This window comes from Ziziphus jujuba, chromosome 12, assembly GCF_031755915.1.
Source record: "Ziziphus jujuba cultivar Dongzao chromosome 12, ASM3175591v1".
In the NCBI taxonomy this organism is placed as follows: domain Eukaryota; kingdom Viridiplantae; phylum Streptophyta; class Magnoliopsida; order Rosales; family Rhamnaceae; genus Ziziphus; species Ziziphus jujuba.
The window spans coordinates 6,212,005-6,227,917 of NC_083390.1; the positions used below are offsets into that span (position 1 = coordinate 6,212,005).

At 33.0% G+C, this 15,913-nt stretch overlaps 2 protein-coding genes across 2 annotated transcripts; both read right to left on the reverse strand.

The window, feature by feature from the left end:
- Nucleotides 1-407: 407 nt before the first annotated feature.
- On the reverse strand, nucleotides 408-4,310 carry LOC107428661 (probable nucleoredoxin 1). The gene is made up of 5 exons (XM_048466488.2): nucleotides 4,039-4,310; nucleotides 2,820-3,308; nucleotides 1,954-2,430; nucleotides 1,353-1,832; nucleotides 408-1,242 (listed from the first exon to the last, which is right to left on the reverse strand). The coding sequence occupies exons 1-5, from the start codon at nucleotides 4,171-4,173 to the stop codon at nucleotides 592-594; spliced, it is 2,232 nt and encodes a 743-aa protein (XP_048322445.2). The 5' UTR covers nucleotides 4,174-4,310; the 3' UTR covers nucleotides 408-591.
- Nucleotides 4,311-5,574: 1,264 nt separating this feature from the next.
- Nucleotides 5,575-8,525, reverse strand: LOC125420317 (probable nucleoredoxin 1). The gene is made up of 5 exons (XM_048466888.2): nucleotides 8,517-8,525; nucleotides 7,763-8,032; nucleotides 7,127-7,606; nucleotides 6,563-7,048; nucleotides 5,575-6,468 (listed from the first exon to the last, which is right to left on the reverse strand). The coding sequence occupies exons 1-5, from the start codon at nucleotides 8,523-8,525 to the stop codon at nucleotides 5,818-5,820; spliced, it is 1,896 nt and encodes a 631-aa protein (XP_048322845.2). The 3' UTR covers nucleotides 5,575-5,817.
- Between the last annotated feature and the right edge of the window lie 7,388 nt (nucleotides 8,526-15,913).

The window sequence follows — 15,913 nt, forward strand, 5'->3', positions numbered from 1 at the left end:
TGAAGATTATGGACTTAGATTTCATTATCCACGACAATAATAATAATAAATAATAAATAATAAACAATAAAAGTATGCCTTATGTTTAGTGTGATATTTTTTTTTTATTATAATTACATCTTTAATCAAATTGAAAATTATCTCCAAAAAAATAAATTTAAAAAAAAAAATCTTTCTTTTCGTTATAAATTCTCTAGACCATAGCTCTGACTTCAAATTAGCTAAAAGTGAATAAAACATGGAACGAAAATGCAAGAAGAAAATTTAATAAAAGAGTGAAATGTTGCATAATAAACCATTTTTGGCTTTGGTGAATTCTTATTTATCTTTAAATGGTTTTATATTGGCTTGTTTTAAGTGTAAGATATCAAAGAGCTAGTAGTTATAAAAGTGTAAAATTAACAAAATAGAAGAAATGCATTTTCTTCTTATTTCAATCTCAACCGCATGGCACAGTATCTTATATCCATAGCAACTCTGTGCTTATACCACTATCCACTCACATAGAAAACATAGTTACAGGCACTTGAGATATAACTGCAAAACCATGCTCATAAACCATATAGATATATTGCATAATTTACAAGTTCCTTAAACTCTACGGCACCCATCACCATCACAGATGAATTCATGATTTTCTGTTGGATCATTGTCTGTTTCTTCATCGTTCTTCAAGGCACACTTTGGATGGAGATCAAAGTTACAAAACTCACAGCAATAGGACCAAGTATATCCCGTCTCCTCACACCCATCACAGTTGTATCCATCGCAATGAGTGAGCAAAAGCTCATGTTCAGCATGCAACTTATGCTTCACTTTCTTAGGCCACTGCTTTGCCATTTCCTCCAACTCTTCGTCCAAATGCTTCAACCTCTCTTCTGTGAATGGATAGGCATCAGCCCCATAGATGGCTATCAACCGTCCTACTTTCATGTTCACTGTCCGGCCAGAGGGGCCAATGGCTATGGCTGCATGGATGCCTTCGATTTTTAATATTTTTTTAAGGTTTTTCTTCCTCTCATCACTGAAAGGAAGGGCTAACCAAGGCATGCTTGAAAAGAATTCGTCGAAGGAGAGCTGATCACGATCACCTGAAATGAAGATCACTTCGAATGAATTGTCTTTTTCCTTGATGTCATGGTATGTTTTAATAAGCTTAGGAAGGAATGAACGACATGGGCGAGACCAATGAGCTGAGAAATAAAGTAGAATATTCTTTCCAACAAGTTCTGATACCGGTACCTATCCACATGTGGTTCACAAAATAATAGTCATTAAAAGACTAAAAAATAAATAAATAAATTAGACTCAAGCAAGAGAGTCTTCATTGAATAGTTGCTTTTGTTTTTTACCTCGGTCCCATCACTTCGAATTACAAAATTTAGAGCTCCAAGAACCAATATTGACTCAAGGGTTTGAGCTTCCTCATTTGCCTTCTCAATCTCAAGAAGCTCTTTGAACTTCTCTGGGGTGAATGGGTATGCCAGAACTTCATAACTAGCAACCGCTGGAACACCATTTTTAGTGAGAGTTTTACCATCTGGGCCAATAATAACCAAAGTGGGAAGGACTGAGATCTCAAAATAACTGTCAAGCTTTTCACAGCTCTTGTCCTTGATTGGCAATGCAAACCAAGGCATACTTTTAAAATCCTGCTCAAATGATTCTTCATCATCATCAAGTGGAATCAACATAATCTCAAAGTTCTCTCCCTTAGCTTTGAGTTCCTCATAAACCTCCACTAGTTTTGGCGTAAATTCAACACACGACTTGTATGAAGAATCTGAGAAATACAGACCAATTGTTTTCCCTTCAAGTTCTGAGACAGCTACCTATGCACATTAAGAAAAATACTCAGGTTTTTATATATTTTCTGGTCGGATATATAAGTTCAGAAAATTGGAGATATAAATACAAAAAAAACCCAAATAACAACATGCAACAGAAAATTACCTTATTCCCATCGGGTGAGATTACAAAGTCACGGGAATGTGAGACTAAGATTGATCTCAAGGTCTGTTCCCGTTTAGCTGCATCTTCTTGGTCTTCTAGTTCTTTTACTCTTTCTTCCGTAAAAGGATATCCTTGAATTCCATACTCCTCAATAATTTCAACTCCACTGTCATTTAGTTTCCTATTTTCACCAATGATCACAAGGTATGGTATTTCACTGACCCTGAACATTACATCTAACTTATAACGTGTCTCCGAATCAGAAAATGGGATTGCAAGCCATGGCATCTCGGAAAAATACCCATTGAATGATTCCTCGTCTTTATCAGCAGAGACAAAGACAACCTCAAAATCACCTTTTGAGGCAACTTCATTGTACACCTCCACTAAGTTTGGGGTGAATCGACGACATGGTCCACACCATGATGCTGAAAAATACAACCCAACCTTCTTCCCCTTCAAGCTGTCTATGTTAACCTGTAAATTAAGAATTTAACAAGTATTCATTTCTCAGTTCTCAATCATGTTGATAGAAATCTACAATGTCATTTTCATTTCCTGTAAAAAAATTTAAAAAAAAAATAAAATAAAAAAAAGAAATGAACTTCTGTATTCGTGATCCTAGTTCCTGGTAATGACCATTGCTTTCATTATCAGTTATGATTAAGAAAAAACTGCAGCTGCCTTGTCATGAATAGCAGAGTTCACGATCACTTAGGGCATTTTCATGTCCCAATTAATTTATCCAACATTAAGAAGAAAATTCAGGTTTACATATTTGCTGGTCCAATCCAATATATAAGTTCAAGAAATTTGAGACTCAACTACACAAAAATCTCAAATAACACAATGCAACAGAAAATTACCTTCCTTCCATCGGGTGAGATTAGAAAGTCATGGGAAGGTGAGACCAAGATTGATTTCAAGTACTGTTCCCGTTTAGCTGCTTCTTCTTGGTCTTTTAGTTCTTTTAGTTCTTTTATCCTTTCTGTGGTGAAAGGATATCCTTCAACTCCATATTCCCGAATAATTTCAACACCACTGTCAGTCAAGACTTTCCCATTTTCATCAATGATCACAAGGTATGGTATCCCACTGACCTTGAACAGTTCATCCAACTGATCACGTGTCTCTGAATCAGAAATTGGGAGTGCAAGCCATGGCATCTCGGAAAAATACCCATCGAATGACTCCTCGTCTTTATCAGTAGAGACAAAGACAACCTCAAAATCACCTTTTGAGACAACTTCATTGTACACCTCCACTAAGTTTGGGGTGAATCGACGACATGGTCTACGCCATGATGCTGAAAAATACAATCCAACCTTCTTCCCCTTCAAGCTGTCTATCTTAACCTGTAAATTAAGAATTTAACAAGTATTCATTTCTCAATTCTAAATCATGTTGATAGAAATCTACAGTGTCATTTTTTTCCCCCTACAAAAGAAGGGGCTTCCGTATTCATGATCCTAATTTCTGTGATGACCATTGCTTTTATAATCAGTTATGATTAAGAAAAAACTGCAGATGCCTTGTCATGTATAGCAGTGTTCATGATGACGTGGAGGGCTTTCATCCCCGCTTACATGCCCCAATTAAATTATCCAACATATTATATATCAGCTTGTTAAGCCTAAATTTACATCTTGCTTAAAAGCTTCACCATTGAAATGATTAAAGCAAATTAAAAGTACATTGAAAGAAGTATAATCCCAGGACATTTATCTTCTCTACTGAACTGTATCAATAATCTATTCCTCAAAAATATAAAGCAAATCCCATCAATCAGCCTATATAACCTCAAGTGTTACTTTGATTTCGTTTTCCTTCAATAAACCTCATCTTTTTTCCTTTTCAAAATCTTCTAAAAATCAGACAACTAAATTAAAGCCCAATTTTTTAACCACTTCATTTTCACAACCAAAGAAACGAGAAAAAAAAAAAAAAAAAAATTCACTTTCCTCAAACAACTCAATCACCCATAACCCAAAATTTCCAGAGACAATAACCAAATAGAAATTGAAGCAACGAGATAATAATAAACAAAAAAGAAAAAGAAAGAAGAAAAAAGTTCAAAACTTTTACCAGATCATTGTTGTTGCGAACTAGAAAGTCTCTCTCTGTAGAAAAGAGGAGAGAGAACGAGAAGTCGGTTATAGTCTCGGTCATCTGAGCAATGTTATCTTCAGCAACCACAATTCTTTTGCTTTCCGTTTCCATAGCTTTTTAATGGTAAAGAGCCTGTGAAAGCGAATGGACGAAGACTTCGGGTCGTGCACAACACTGTAGCATTTCTTGCATTTTCTTAAAGTAATAAGGATATGTTTGGTACAGCTGATGAAATTCTACTTCTATCATTTTCAAAAGACAAAAACAGTTTTATTAAAAGGTTAAGTTATGATTGTGGATTAAAAAAGTACGGTGAATGTTAAATTAAGTATTTGACGTTATAATTACAAAAATATGTTCGATTTAAATGTGTACAATATATATATATATATATATATATTACATACATAAGTAACACTACTTCCTCTTTTCCTATGTAAAAGGGCTTCCTTCTGTATTCATGATCCTAATTCCTGCATTAAGCCTAGATTCACATATTCCTTGCTTGAAAGCTCCACCTTTGAAATGAGTAAAGCAAATTATGAGTACCCAGTTATAAAAAGAAGGATAATCCCAGGAAAATTTTCTTCCGTATTAAGCCATAGCACTAAAAGAGTTTCCTAGTGTTGCTTTTTTCTTTGTTTCTTTTTTTCTTTTTCCTATTCCATTTAACAAAAGTCAAACCCTTTTTGAAGCCGGACAAAAAACTTTTTACTTCACAAACTACTCAATCCAACCCAAAACCCCAAATTTTCCGAGAAAATAAACAGAGAGAAGTTGAAGCGAAAATATCAAGGAGTTGAAAACATGCATGATCACCATTGTGGCGAATAAGAAAGTCTCACTCGTAAATGTAAAACTTATAGTCATAGACAACCAATAAAAAAAAAATTTGAAAATCTTTAGAAAAATGGTAAAATTCTTATAAAAGTAATTATAAGATCCATAAATATCATATTTTTCATCTTTCCCAAAATAAATAAATAAATAAATAAGAGGAAGGACTTTTGCCAATTGCGTTTTTGTTTTTTGTTTTTGCTTCTTCGCCCCCACACCCAACCCCCGCGCGCCCCCCCACCACAATAATCAAACTTTATTTTCAGTGTTTGCACTACCTGACTTAAATTTCTTCCTTTTCTATGGCTCTGTTACTGTTGTGAAACCCTGTTTCAGAAATTTTCTTTTTGTCTAATCATTTCAGACTCATCCTTGTGTTAAATGATCTTGGTCAAGCTCCATTTTGCTTCTAGTTCCTCTTAACATTTTAATCAAAAGAATTTCGTCTTTTCACATCTTCATGGCATTGAAGAATCATTGTTTAGAATATAAATACACAGAAGAATGTTACAACATCCCCGTTTTACCTAATACCAGGAAGTCAAAGCTACCAATTTCACCATTGGTTTTAATGCATATTCTGTTAGATGACTTAACAAATGAGGAAAAAAATAACTCAAAAGTGCACTCCCTAACCTTACACTCTGAGCACAATCTTAAACTTGCAATTATGGGTGGAAATCCAAGAAACCATATCTTATTGCTCATAATAAACAGAACAAAGATAGATAGTAGCTATCTATCTCTTCAGATTCATCCAGCGTATTTAGCATAATACTTAGATACAAAACACAACCATGAACTGCTAACATCCCATACACACAAATTGTTTTATTCTTAGCATCACAACCACAAACAACACACTTTAGGACACGTAAAAACTCCTAACTAGATTCACAGCATAATTTAAAGGCTTTATCAAGCTTTACGGCAAACATAACCATCACAAACATATCCATCATTTGCTTTTGGCTCATTCTTGGCTTCTTCATTGTTCTTCAAAGCACACTTTGGGTGGAGATCAAAGTCACACTCCTTACAATAGAAAGACCAATCATAACCTGGCTCCCTACACCCGTTGCAACCATATGCAGGGCGGCGAGTTAGAACAAGCTCATGTTCAACATGGGACTCATGTTTCACTTTCTCAGGCCACCCCTTCGCCATTTCCTCCACCTTTTTCTCCAAATGCTTCAAATGTTCTTCAGTGAATGGGTAAGCATCCTCCCCGTAAGCACCTATGAGCTTTCGGGCATTCGAGGTCAGTGTCCGGCCTGAGGGGCCAATGGCTATTGCTGCAGGAATGCCTTGGACTTTGAATGTGCGCTGTAGGGATTTCTTCCTCACATCACCAAACGGAAGGGCTAACCAAGGCATGCTGGAAAAGAATTCATCAAAGGCAGACTGATCACGATCACTTGAGATGAAAATAACTTCGAATGCTTTGTCTTTGGCCTTGATATCATGATATGTTGTAATAAGCTTAGGCAGGAATGCACGACATGGAGGGCACCAGTGAGCTGAGAAATACAGCAAAATGGTCTTTCCAACAAGTTCAGATACCGGTACCTGATCAAACACATATGCACATGTCATTGCTATAGAATTGACAGGATCCAAAAAGGATGAATTCACAGAGACTAACAATAATGACTAATCATACCTTGGAACCATTTTTCTCGATTACGTAATCTTTATCCTCAAAAACCAAAAGGGACTCCAATGTCTGTGCTTCAAGTTTTGCTTTCTCTATCTCAGCAAGCTCAGCAAGCTTCTCAGGACTAAATGGATAGGCACCAACGCCATGCTCTTCAATGAGTTCAGACACATCAGGGTTCAAAGTCTTCCCATCCGGTCCTATTATAACTAGTGTAGGAAGGTTCTGAAGCTCAAAGTAACGTACAAGTCTTTCGATGCTCTTGTCGTTAAATGGCAATGCCAACCATGGCATCTTCTCAAATCCTTCTTTAAACTGTTCATCTTTATGGTCTAGAGATATTAAGACAATCTCAAAATCCTGTCCCTGTCCTGTCTCCTTGAGTTTCTTGTAAGCCTCTACAAGTTTTGGAGTAAATTCAATGCATCCACCATGAGAATTCATTGAGAAATAGAGGCCAACCAATTTGCCCTCGAGCTCAGACACAGGAACCTGAAATCAAATGCATTAAAATGCATCACCAAAATAGATCTTAACTATCACAGCAGCATATGCAATAGCAAAACATACCTGTTTCCCATCATTTGAAATCAAATAGTCCCGGGAGCTAGAAACCAAGATAGAGCTCAAAGTTTGATTCTGCTTGGCTGCCTCTTCTTGTTCTTTAAGGAAATTGATCCTTTCCGGGGTAAAAGGGTAGGCATCTACCCCATATTCTGTCACAATTCTGGTACCTTTCTCAGTCGAAACGTGCCCATTCTCATCAAAAATCACAAGATTAGGAATCCCCCTGACCTTGAACAACTCCTTCAGGCGTTTCCGGGTGTCCAAATCAGAAAATGGGATGGCTAGCCATGGCATTTCAGACAAGTAGTTTTTGAATGATTCATCATCTCTGTCCGAGGAGATGAAAACCACTTCAAAATTGCCTTTTGAAGCTACTTCTTCGTAGAGTTCTATCAGTTTTGGAGTGAAACGGCGACATGGACCACACCATGATGCAGAAAAATACAAACCCACAATTTTCCCCGCCAAACTACTCACTTTAACCTATAAAATTAATAAAATATATCAAAGATCAACAAAGACCCAGAAAACAAAACTATATCAGAATCCAAACTTTCTTACACCACTTGAATTTTGTGGTTAAGAAAAAGAAAAGTACTTCTAGGAGCAAGATTAAAGGTTTTATTATAGTAACCGTACCTCATCACCGTTTTTGCGGATGAGGAAGTCCCTTTCCTCTGAGGAGAGAAGCTGTGACAGGTCGTGACCAACACCGTTATCCATGATTCTAGTTTTCTTTCTGGGCTGTGCTCTGTAATATGTTCCAATACCTTTGATTGTGCTTTTTTTGTTTGTTGAGTTCTGCGTTTGGTATTTCTTTTTATTAAAGAAATAAAAAATAAAAAAAATAAAAAAAGAGAAAACTTGGTTAAGAAGAAAAACCAGAAAACGACGACTGACGACGACTTGCTAATACTAGTCAATGTCATAATGTAGGGAATCGAACCATTTTTTTATTTATTCTTTTAAAATAAAAAATAGCAAAACTCAGAATTGGATCATCCTATATTTCAAAAGGGTAAGCAAGGCGATAAAATTCAATGCAATTGGCTCCAAACCTTACACGAGTCCAAGCCGGATTAAGCCTATCTTCTCAGCCTGCCCATGTTATTTATGAATACTCGTTTATAATATTTATTGTTTTTCAAAACCATGTTTTATTATTTTGAAAAAAAATTTACCCAAAAATTAAATACTTGTTCCCTTTAATTTTTTTTCTATAAAAATTTAAAGTATTTATCTCTTAAAATAAATTATTTAATTAACCAAAATTTAAAAAGGAAATAAAGTAGAATTATATATATTTGTTTTTCTTTAGCGGATCTATCATAATAATACTTGGTCATTATTATATAAAAGTCACCAACTTTCCTTGTAACAAAATTTTACGTACCCAGGCCATTAGATATAAATAAAAATAATTCACTTATTAAATTATATTTATGCCAGTTTTAAGTCGGTAGGACACAATGCCAACCAAAAGACCATTCAAAGGGTTTGGCTTGTTTTAAACCTACTCTCATTTGTATATATGTATATTTATGCTGCTGGTCTTCTGGATAGAATAACATAGATCGATATAGCTAGGTGTATCAAAAGCAATTTTGAGGAATTAGGGTATAATATTGTGTTCCATTGCTATAGACTGCATGAGAAGGAACTTGAGAAGACCAAATTCCTGCATGAGAAGGAACCTGAGAAGAAGAACGTGTTGCTGCATCAGTGACAGTAAAAAAGAAAATGAAGAGATCGTACAGATCTTATAGCTAATTTGCACAGACAATTTAGTTTTTTTGGGGCTCTGACTTTTTCTGCACCTATTACTTTTGAAAAACATATTTTGGGTTCACCCAATTTACCCATGCAATCAAGCATTGTCTTAATGCCATTCTGAGAGGTTTCATCTCGCTTTTTAAGTATGAAAAATAAAATATAAAAGACTAATTATATTCAATATGATTAGAATTAATACATTTGAAACAAATGATTTTCTATGAATTTTTAAATTTTTATTTTTAAAAGATAAATAAAGGTTAAAATGATGTACTTTAAAATACTATTATATATATTATTGGTTTATTTTCATTAAATTTCCTAGAAACTTTTTTAGCCCCGGGAAAAATAAAAAAAGAAACTCATATTTTAATAAGAAATGGAGTTGATTTGGAAAAAATTATTTTGGCGGGGTTTATTTTAGGGCTTTTTCGAAAACTAACCACCGAAAAAATGCAAATTTGAAAAATAGCAAAAAAATTTTTTTTTATAAAATCTAACCAATTGTGGACTGAAATACCCTTAGATAAACGGAAAATTATAAAATAGCTTTTCTCTTACCTTTTTTCTTTTTCCTCCTTTGTCAAAACACTTGTGCACCCTAAAAAAAAAATTTCTTGCATCTCATCTTCTCTTAATCCTTTTTCTTGTATTTTCGGGAATCTTACAACCCAATAGAGTCCAAATGGTCAAAGTTGAGAAGACTTCAATATGACAGCAGCTTGCTTGCACTAGTCTATGGATTTAAGGTCTCTCATAAAATTTTGATTTGCCCAAAAATTCATTGGGACTGGATATTTTATACACTAAACTTAGGTAAAAAGTTTCTTTTTTTTGTTATTAGATGAAATATTGGTGCTAAATGATGTAAACTGTGTGAAAATGGAAGAAAAATGATGTAAAAATGAAAAATCATGAAAACCAGTAAAATGGAGGAAAATTGACGAAAAAGATGAACTTCAGCCATTTTTCGCCAATTTGTCAGTTTTCTGCTAATTTTCCTCCAGTTTTTCACTAATTTTCCGCCAGTAGGAAAATGTTATATTTGGCGGAAATAAAAACAAAAGCGATTTTTTGGGACAAATAATATGTTTATTAAGTATTATTCATATTTTTATATATTTATTAATTTATTTTAATGTTATTAATTTAATTTTGTAGTAAAATGAAAACGATGATATTGTAATTGCCATTTTATACAATTGAACATTAGTACAAAGTGATGGTGGCCATTGGGGATATCAAAATGGTAAAACTATAATGGTTTCTGTAGGCAAAAAATGCACAAAATTAGAGTTAGAGAATGAGATTTTCAATTTTATTAAGATAGACCAAAATGAATATTAGCTAAATCTAAAATGGATATATGGACGATGTGCAGAAAAGTTGGATTCTCTAGCAATATGCAAGGATAGGGTTGTGAAATGCTTTCTTCAAGAAATGAGGAATGGAGGGATGACAATGATGCAATCTTCATTGCATGTTGAGGTAATTTTGAAAGTTGAACATGTATCTAGAAATATTCATCAAACAGCCTTTGTTTCAGATAATGGGAGTAATCAGCATTCTTTTGCTCATCCTTCAATTGTTGTTCTTCTACCATAAGTTCCCGATCCTAAACCCATTGAGGCTACATTTCATAACATTGTAGTTCATGAAACTCAGGTTAGAGATCACGATGAAATTAATGTCCGTAGGTCTTGGACATCATTTAACATCCATAAAAGAGTTGATGTTAGAGATGACTGTGCAGAACGGTTTTCTAACCAAGAGGAGTATGAAAAGTTGAATAATATTAATCAATATGAGAATTACAATGCAACAAGGGATGATGTTAGCATTCAGTCGGATGATGTTGATCGTAATGATATAGATTTCGAACATGAGTTGCCCGACAATAATAATGATATGCATCCAAAAATGAACAATGAACGAGTTGATGATATTATGGTTCATCGTGCTACAAGTGACCACTTATCATCGAGTAACAAAAGTGGTTCTATGGCCATCAAAGTTCACTAACTGTGAGAGCATTATAGTTGGACAGATATTTCGCAGCAAATGTGACTTACAGAATAAAATGTCCAAATGAGTTTGAAAAGAAAAATAAATATATATCATTTTTTTCTTTTCTTTTAATTGGTTACTAATTTTAAAAAGCAATACATTTTTTGTTAAATCCATCTTCATCTTATATAATATTTGTCTCCACTCCCAATTTTTTTACCCCAATATTAATTTAAATAATCTATTAAAAACAAATATTTGTCTCCGTCGCGACGACGGCAAGATGGGTTTTCCGGCAATCCGGCCACTACCCGACCAAATTGATACTCCTTTCCACTAATTTTGGACCTCCTGAGCTTAATTTTGAGATCCATTCAGCTTGATTCCCTGTCGTTTGAGAGATATGAGAAGTTGAACTTTGGCCAAAAACTTCCCGTCCATTTTGCCCGTCACCGCTGGTCGAGTTGAGTCCAAAAAAAGTTGGTAACATATTTCTCGTCTCCTTAGCTTTCTATAGATACCTCATTTGTGAATTATGGTGTAATATTCTGAAAGATGCCATTTTTACATAAAATATTATTATTTTATTGTGGTAGTTTGAAAAATGTATATGTTTGTTATTTTAATAATTATTTATATTGAAAATGTCGAATTCATGTTGATTGGAATAAGCATGGCTTTAAAATAATCTTGGATATTATATTTTCTACTCAACGGTGAAAGATTTATTAGCAATTTTTTTTTTTTTTAGAATTTAATCCCAAATGAAAATAAACTTTCTGGAGTTGATTTTAAATCTTTAGTTTACATCTTATTTTATGAAATGTCCAAATGATTTTGAAAAAAACAAATATATGTCATTTTTTCTTTTCTTTAAAATGGTTATTGATTTTAAATATCAATACATTTTTTGTTAAATCCATCTTCATCTTATATAATATTTGTCTCCACTCTCAATTTTTTTATCCCACTATTAACTTAAATAATCTATTAGAAATTGATTTACCAAGTGGAATAAATATTATTCAACAATTTCCGCTTGGAGAAATTTTTTTGCAACAAGAGGAAAATGATTTCTACTTGAAGGAAAAATTTTCCAACAGGAGGAAAACGATTTCTGCTTGGAGAAAAAATTTTCCGTCTGGCGAAAAATTATCCAGAAGCTTCAATTGGTCTCCATATGGGATTTGCGACTGGAGAAAAATGTTTACTCCAGGAGAAAAAATTTTCCGCCTAGAGGAAAATTTTTCCAACAAGTGGAAAATTTTACAGAACTGCAATTGAGTTCATAATATGTTTGTGCATAATGAAATTCTAATAAATAAAATGGCACATTTTCTATAAGGTCAATTAGTTATCCTCACATCAATAACACATCGTTATCTTCGTTAAATAAACATTATAAGTCACCTTTATCTTTACAATTAAAAGTCTAACATAATAAAGAATATGCATCTATAAACATGACAAAAGTAAAGAAAAATGCATCACCACGCAGCTCATATGCTTAGTTTTTTGTTGTAAGCCTCATGCGCATACTTCCTCCTGAAGAACTCTATGTTATTTTGTGTGAAACTCAATGGTAATCTAGCATATAAAAACTCCGACTTGAGCACAAAAATATCACAGTCACCACTGCAACAAAACAAATACATAATTACAACCATATTCAATAGTTAAAATTATCAACAATGCTGAAAATCCATACAATACAGCACAAATAAAGGTTCAATGATAAATTCTTGACATTATATTTTCACCAACAATAAATCAACTTGCATAATATTTTCTATTTTGTTCGAACAAACAACTTACATTAATGGGGGGCAAACCACCACCAACGCTTCTCTATCTATCTGTGTGTGTGTTTGTGAGAGCTTCAAAAGTTTGGAGTTGTAATTTTTTAAGTATTCACTTGTAACTCTACGACCTCAAATTTTATGCTTCGTTTTTCTACTCATTCCCTCACTTGCTCCTCAAATGCTAGGGGGAAAAAAAGTATGAGTATGTTCAAAAAATAAAAATTAAATATTACAAGACTGAAAGTGAAATACCACCAAATTAATTAACGGATATCTAAATATGAAAATTATGATGAAAGTTTCCGCCATGCATTGTCATAATATATATGTTGTTTTATTATTAATAGTTTACCGAAATAAGATGATTCTTATAATGCAACCACGATTGACCAAGAACAAAATAGATAACATATAAACATCAAAATCAAAATAACTCAACTTAGTGATTCCTTAGTTGTTTTCTGTTAAACATAATGATTTTTAGTGGGAAAAAAAAAAAAAACCAAAAATTTGACAGAAAAGTATGCATAAACAAGAAAAAGAATTGAAAGACACTAGTTAAACGTTATAATACAAAAAACATCTACTATGCAGACTGATTAGTGTCTAAGCCACAGACCAATATTTTCTCTGTTGTATGTTTCCCCTATCCCAGACACAGTAAAATTTTCTATTAAAAGATAATCTTAATTAAGTTCATAAAGTATATGCTTGCTGTCTTCAGTGTGCTATCTGGTAAGAGGCTTTGGTTTTAAAAAAATTAACCATGTAATGGAAAGCATATTATGATTTAAGACATTTGTTTGTGAGTATTTTAAAGCTTATATATATATATATATATATATGAAAGGGAGAAGAAAAACGAAAAATGTGAAAGAAGAATTTTTTAAAATATTCAACTGAAAAATATAATTTAGTAACAGTATTCACAAACTATAAACACATTTTCATACTAATATTTATATTTTCCTAGCTAGTTTCTACAGGCCCTGCATTTTCTATTATTATTTAGTTTTTATTTTGTGTTCAAACATCATTGCTTTTCTTTATGCCAGTTGGAATTCTACAACATGATCAAAGTTATAAATATATATATATATATATATATGTTATACTAATAATCCCTTTGTTATCAACGTATAATACATTGTAAATATTCCTTGTTATATATTAATATTTTATTCACACATATTAATGATGTAAACAAACTCTATCCCAAACAGCTGGAGTAGATTCTTACGGTGTAAATCCTAATAAATGTTTTTCATAGCTAAGAATGGAAATTTTGAAAGTAACATAAAACCCAACAATGATATGCTAGAATATGATAGAAAAAATAAAATAAAATAAAAAAAGGCAAGACGGCTAGAATAAATTAAATTAATTCATCACATCCACCATTTGCCTAGTTTCATAACCACAATAACCTACCATAAGACCTCTGCCCTTTGAATTGAATTTAACTCTACTTTAATTGAGAAAGGAAATTTTAGTGCCAAGCAAATCCACAACGCAGAGCTATTCCTAATTCGTATTTATTAATTTTTTTCCCCCCAAAGAGGAGTAACAACAATGACTTTTTTCATATTTTGAAAAAAAAAAAAAAAGAGTGTGACTATTTTAACCATGCAACAATCAAACTTAGCATATTATATGTATAAGATGTGCATAGGAGAGGCCACAGAATATTGCTTACCTAGCTAATGATAAGATGGAGCCTGGAGGTTCAAATAGGTAAATGTCTCCTTGTATATTTTTTCTTTGATTTCTATTCAAATGAACCAGAGCATATGAGAAATTTGGAAATTTTGCACCAACAGAAATAAACCACAAGAACTACTAACAGCTAAATAACTACAAAAATATACAAATAATAAAAAAAAAAATTAAGGACAAAATCATTGCATAAAATTCCCGAATTTCCTCACTTTTTATATATTTCAAGGGGCAATATAAAAGGCTCTGTTTTGTTTCTTGGGTCAAGAAGTAGGAATATTAAACCATAACACCAATCCGCAGTGCCATTTCTCTCTATTTCTTTCTTTTTTTTTTTTTTTTATGCAGCGATAATGACATTCACTTACTAGCATAGCATTAAAAAAATCATTTGCAATATTTTAATTATGCTGCTTTGGACTTGACAATCCGCCTCCTTATTATATTAATAAATATAAATTAAGGATTGCAAGCTGACCATCATCATCCCCAATAACATGAATAAAATAAAGGTGAATTATTTACAAATGGCATTTACGAGACGATCAAATAGGGATTGCCGTGGTTTTTTTTTTTTTTTTTTTTTTTTTTGATAATGGGTTGTGGCTAGCTCTTTCAAGTTTTCGTATTGGTTTTCCAAACTAGGATAAAGAATTTAAGATGATGATAGTTCTTACTTCTTCCTATGTATATAATATCTTATTTTATATATATTCCATTGCTTGTCATATTAATTTGTCTAATTTCGTCTGCTGATAGCTACAAGGAATTTATTTATTCCTTCTGGGGACGTATACGGCAAGCTAGCTCAAGTATATCTCGTAAATCTAATCAAACTAGTACTACTGCTACATATTTTCTGAGTTCTGCCTAGTCAATAGCCAGTCAAAAGTGCGTGTTCTAAATACATTTCTTTTAACAAGATTAGCAAAAGTCACACATGAACAGAGAGGAAAAACTAAACAACAAGGAAAGCCTATTGAAATAACATAATTTCATCAAATAGAATCGAAACCCTATTGAAAAGGAAAGCAGAGAGAGAGAGAGAGAGAGAGAGAGAGATGTATGTTTACCTTAAAGCCCAATGGTGGCAAGAACACTGATGGTGGCAAAAAATGTTTGGATGTCCCTAGAGGTATCAAAGCCAGTGAAGGGTGTAAAATGGGGTGAATAAAAAGCCTTGTATGCCGTATGTACGACTTTGGGTCTTCTAACCGTAGCAGATCAGCAGGACAGAGGCAAATTCGAAAGCGATCTATCAAAAATGCCAGTGAACAGGACGATTTTTTTGATGAATAAGATGGTGTTTTTTGGAAGGAAAGTGGAAGGGAAAGCCATAGGTTTCGTTCAAAAGGGAAAGAAGAGACAAAAAAAAAAGAAAAAAAAAAAAAACCTACGTTTTGATAGTGAAAAAACGTAAAAAAGATTAAAAAAATTTAAAAATAAAAAAAAGATATTTTGGTCTGAATGCGTTAAAAGTTGGCTAGTTTTT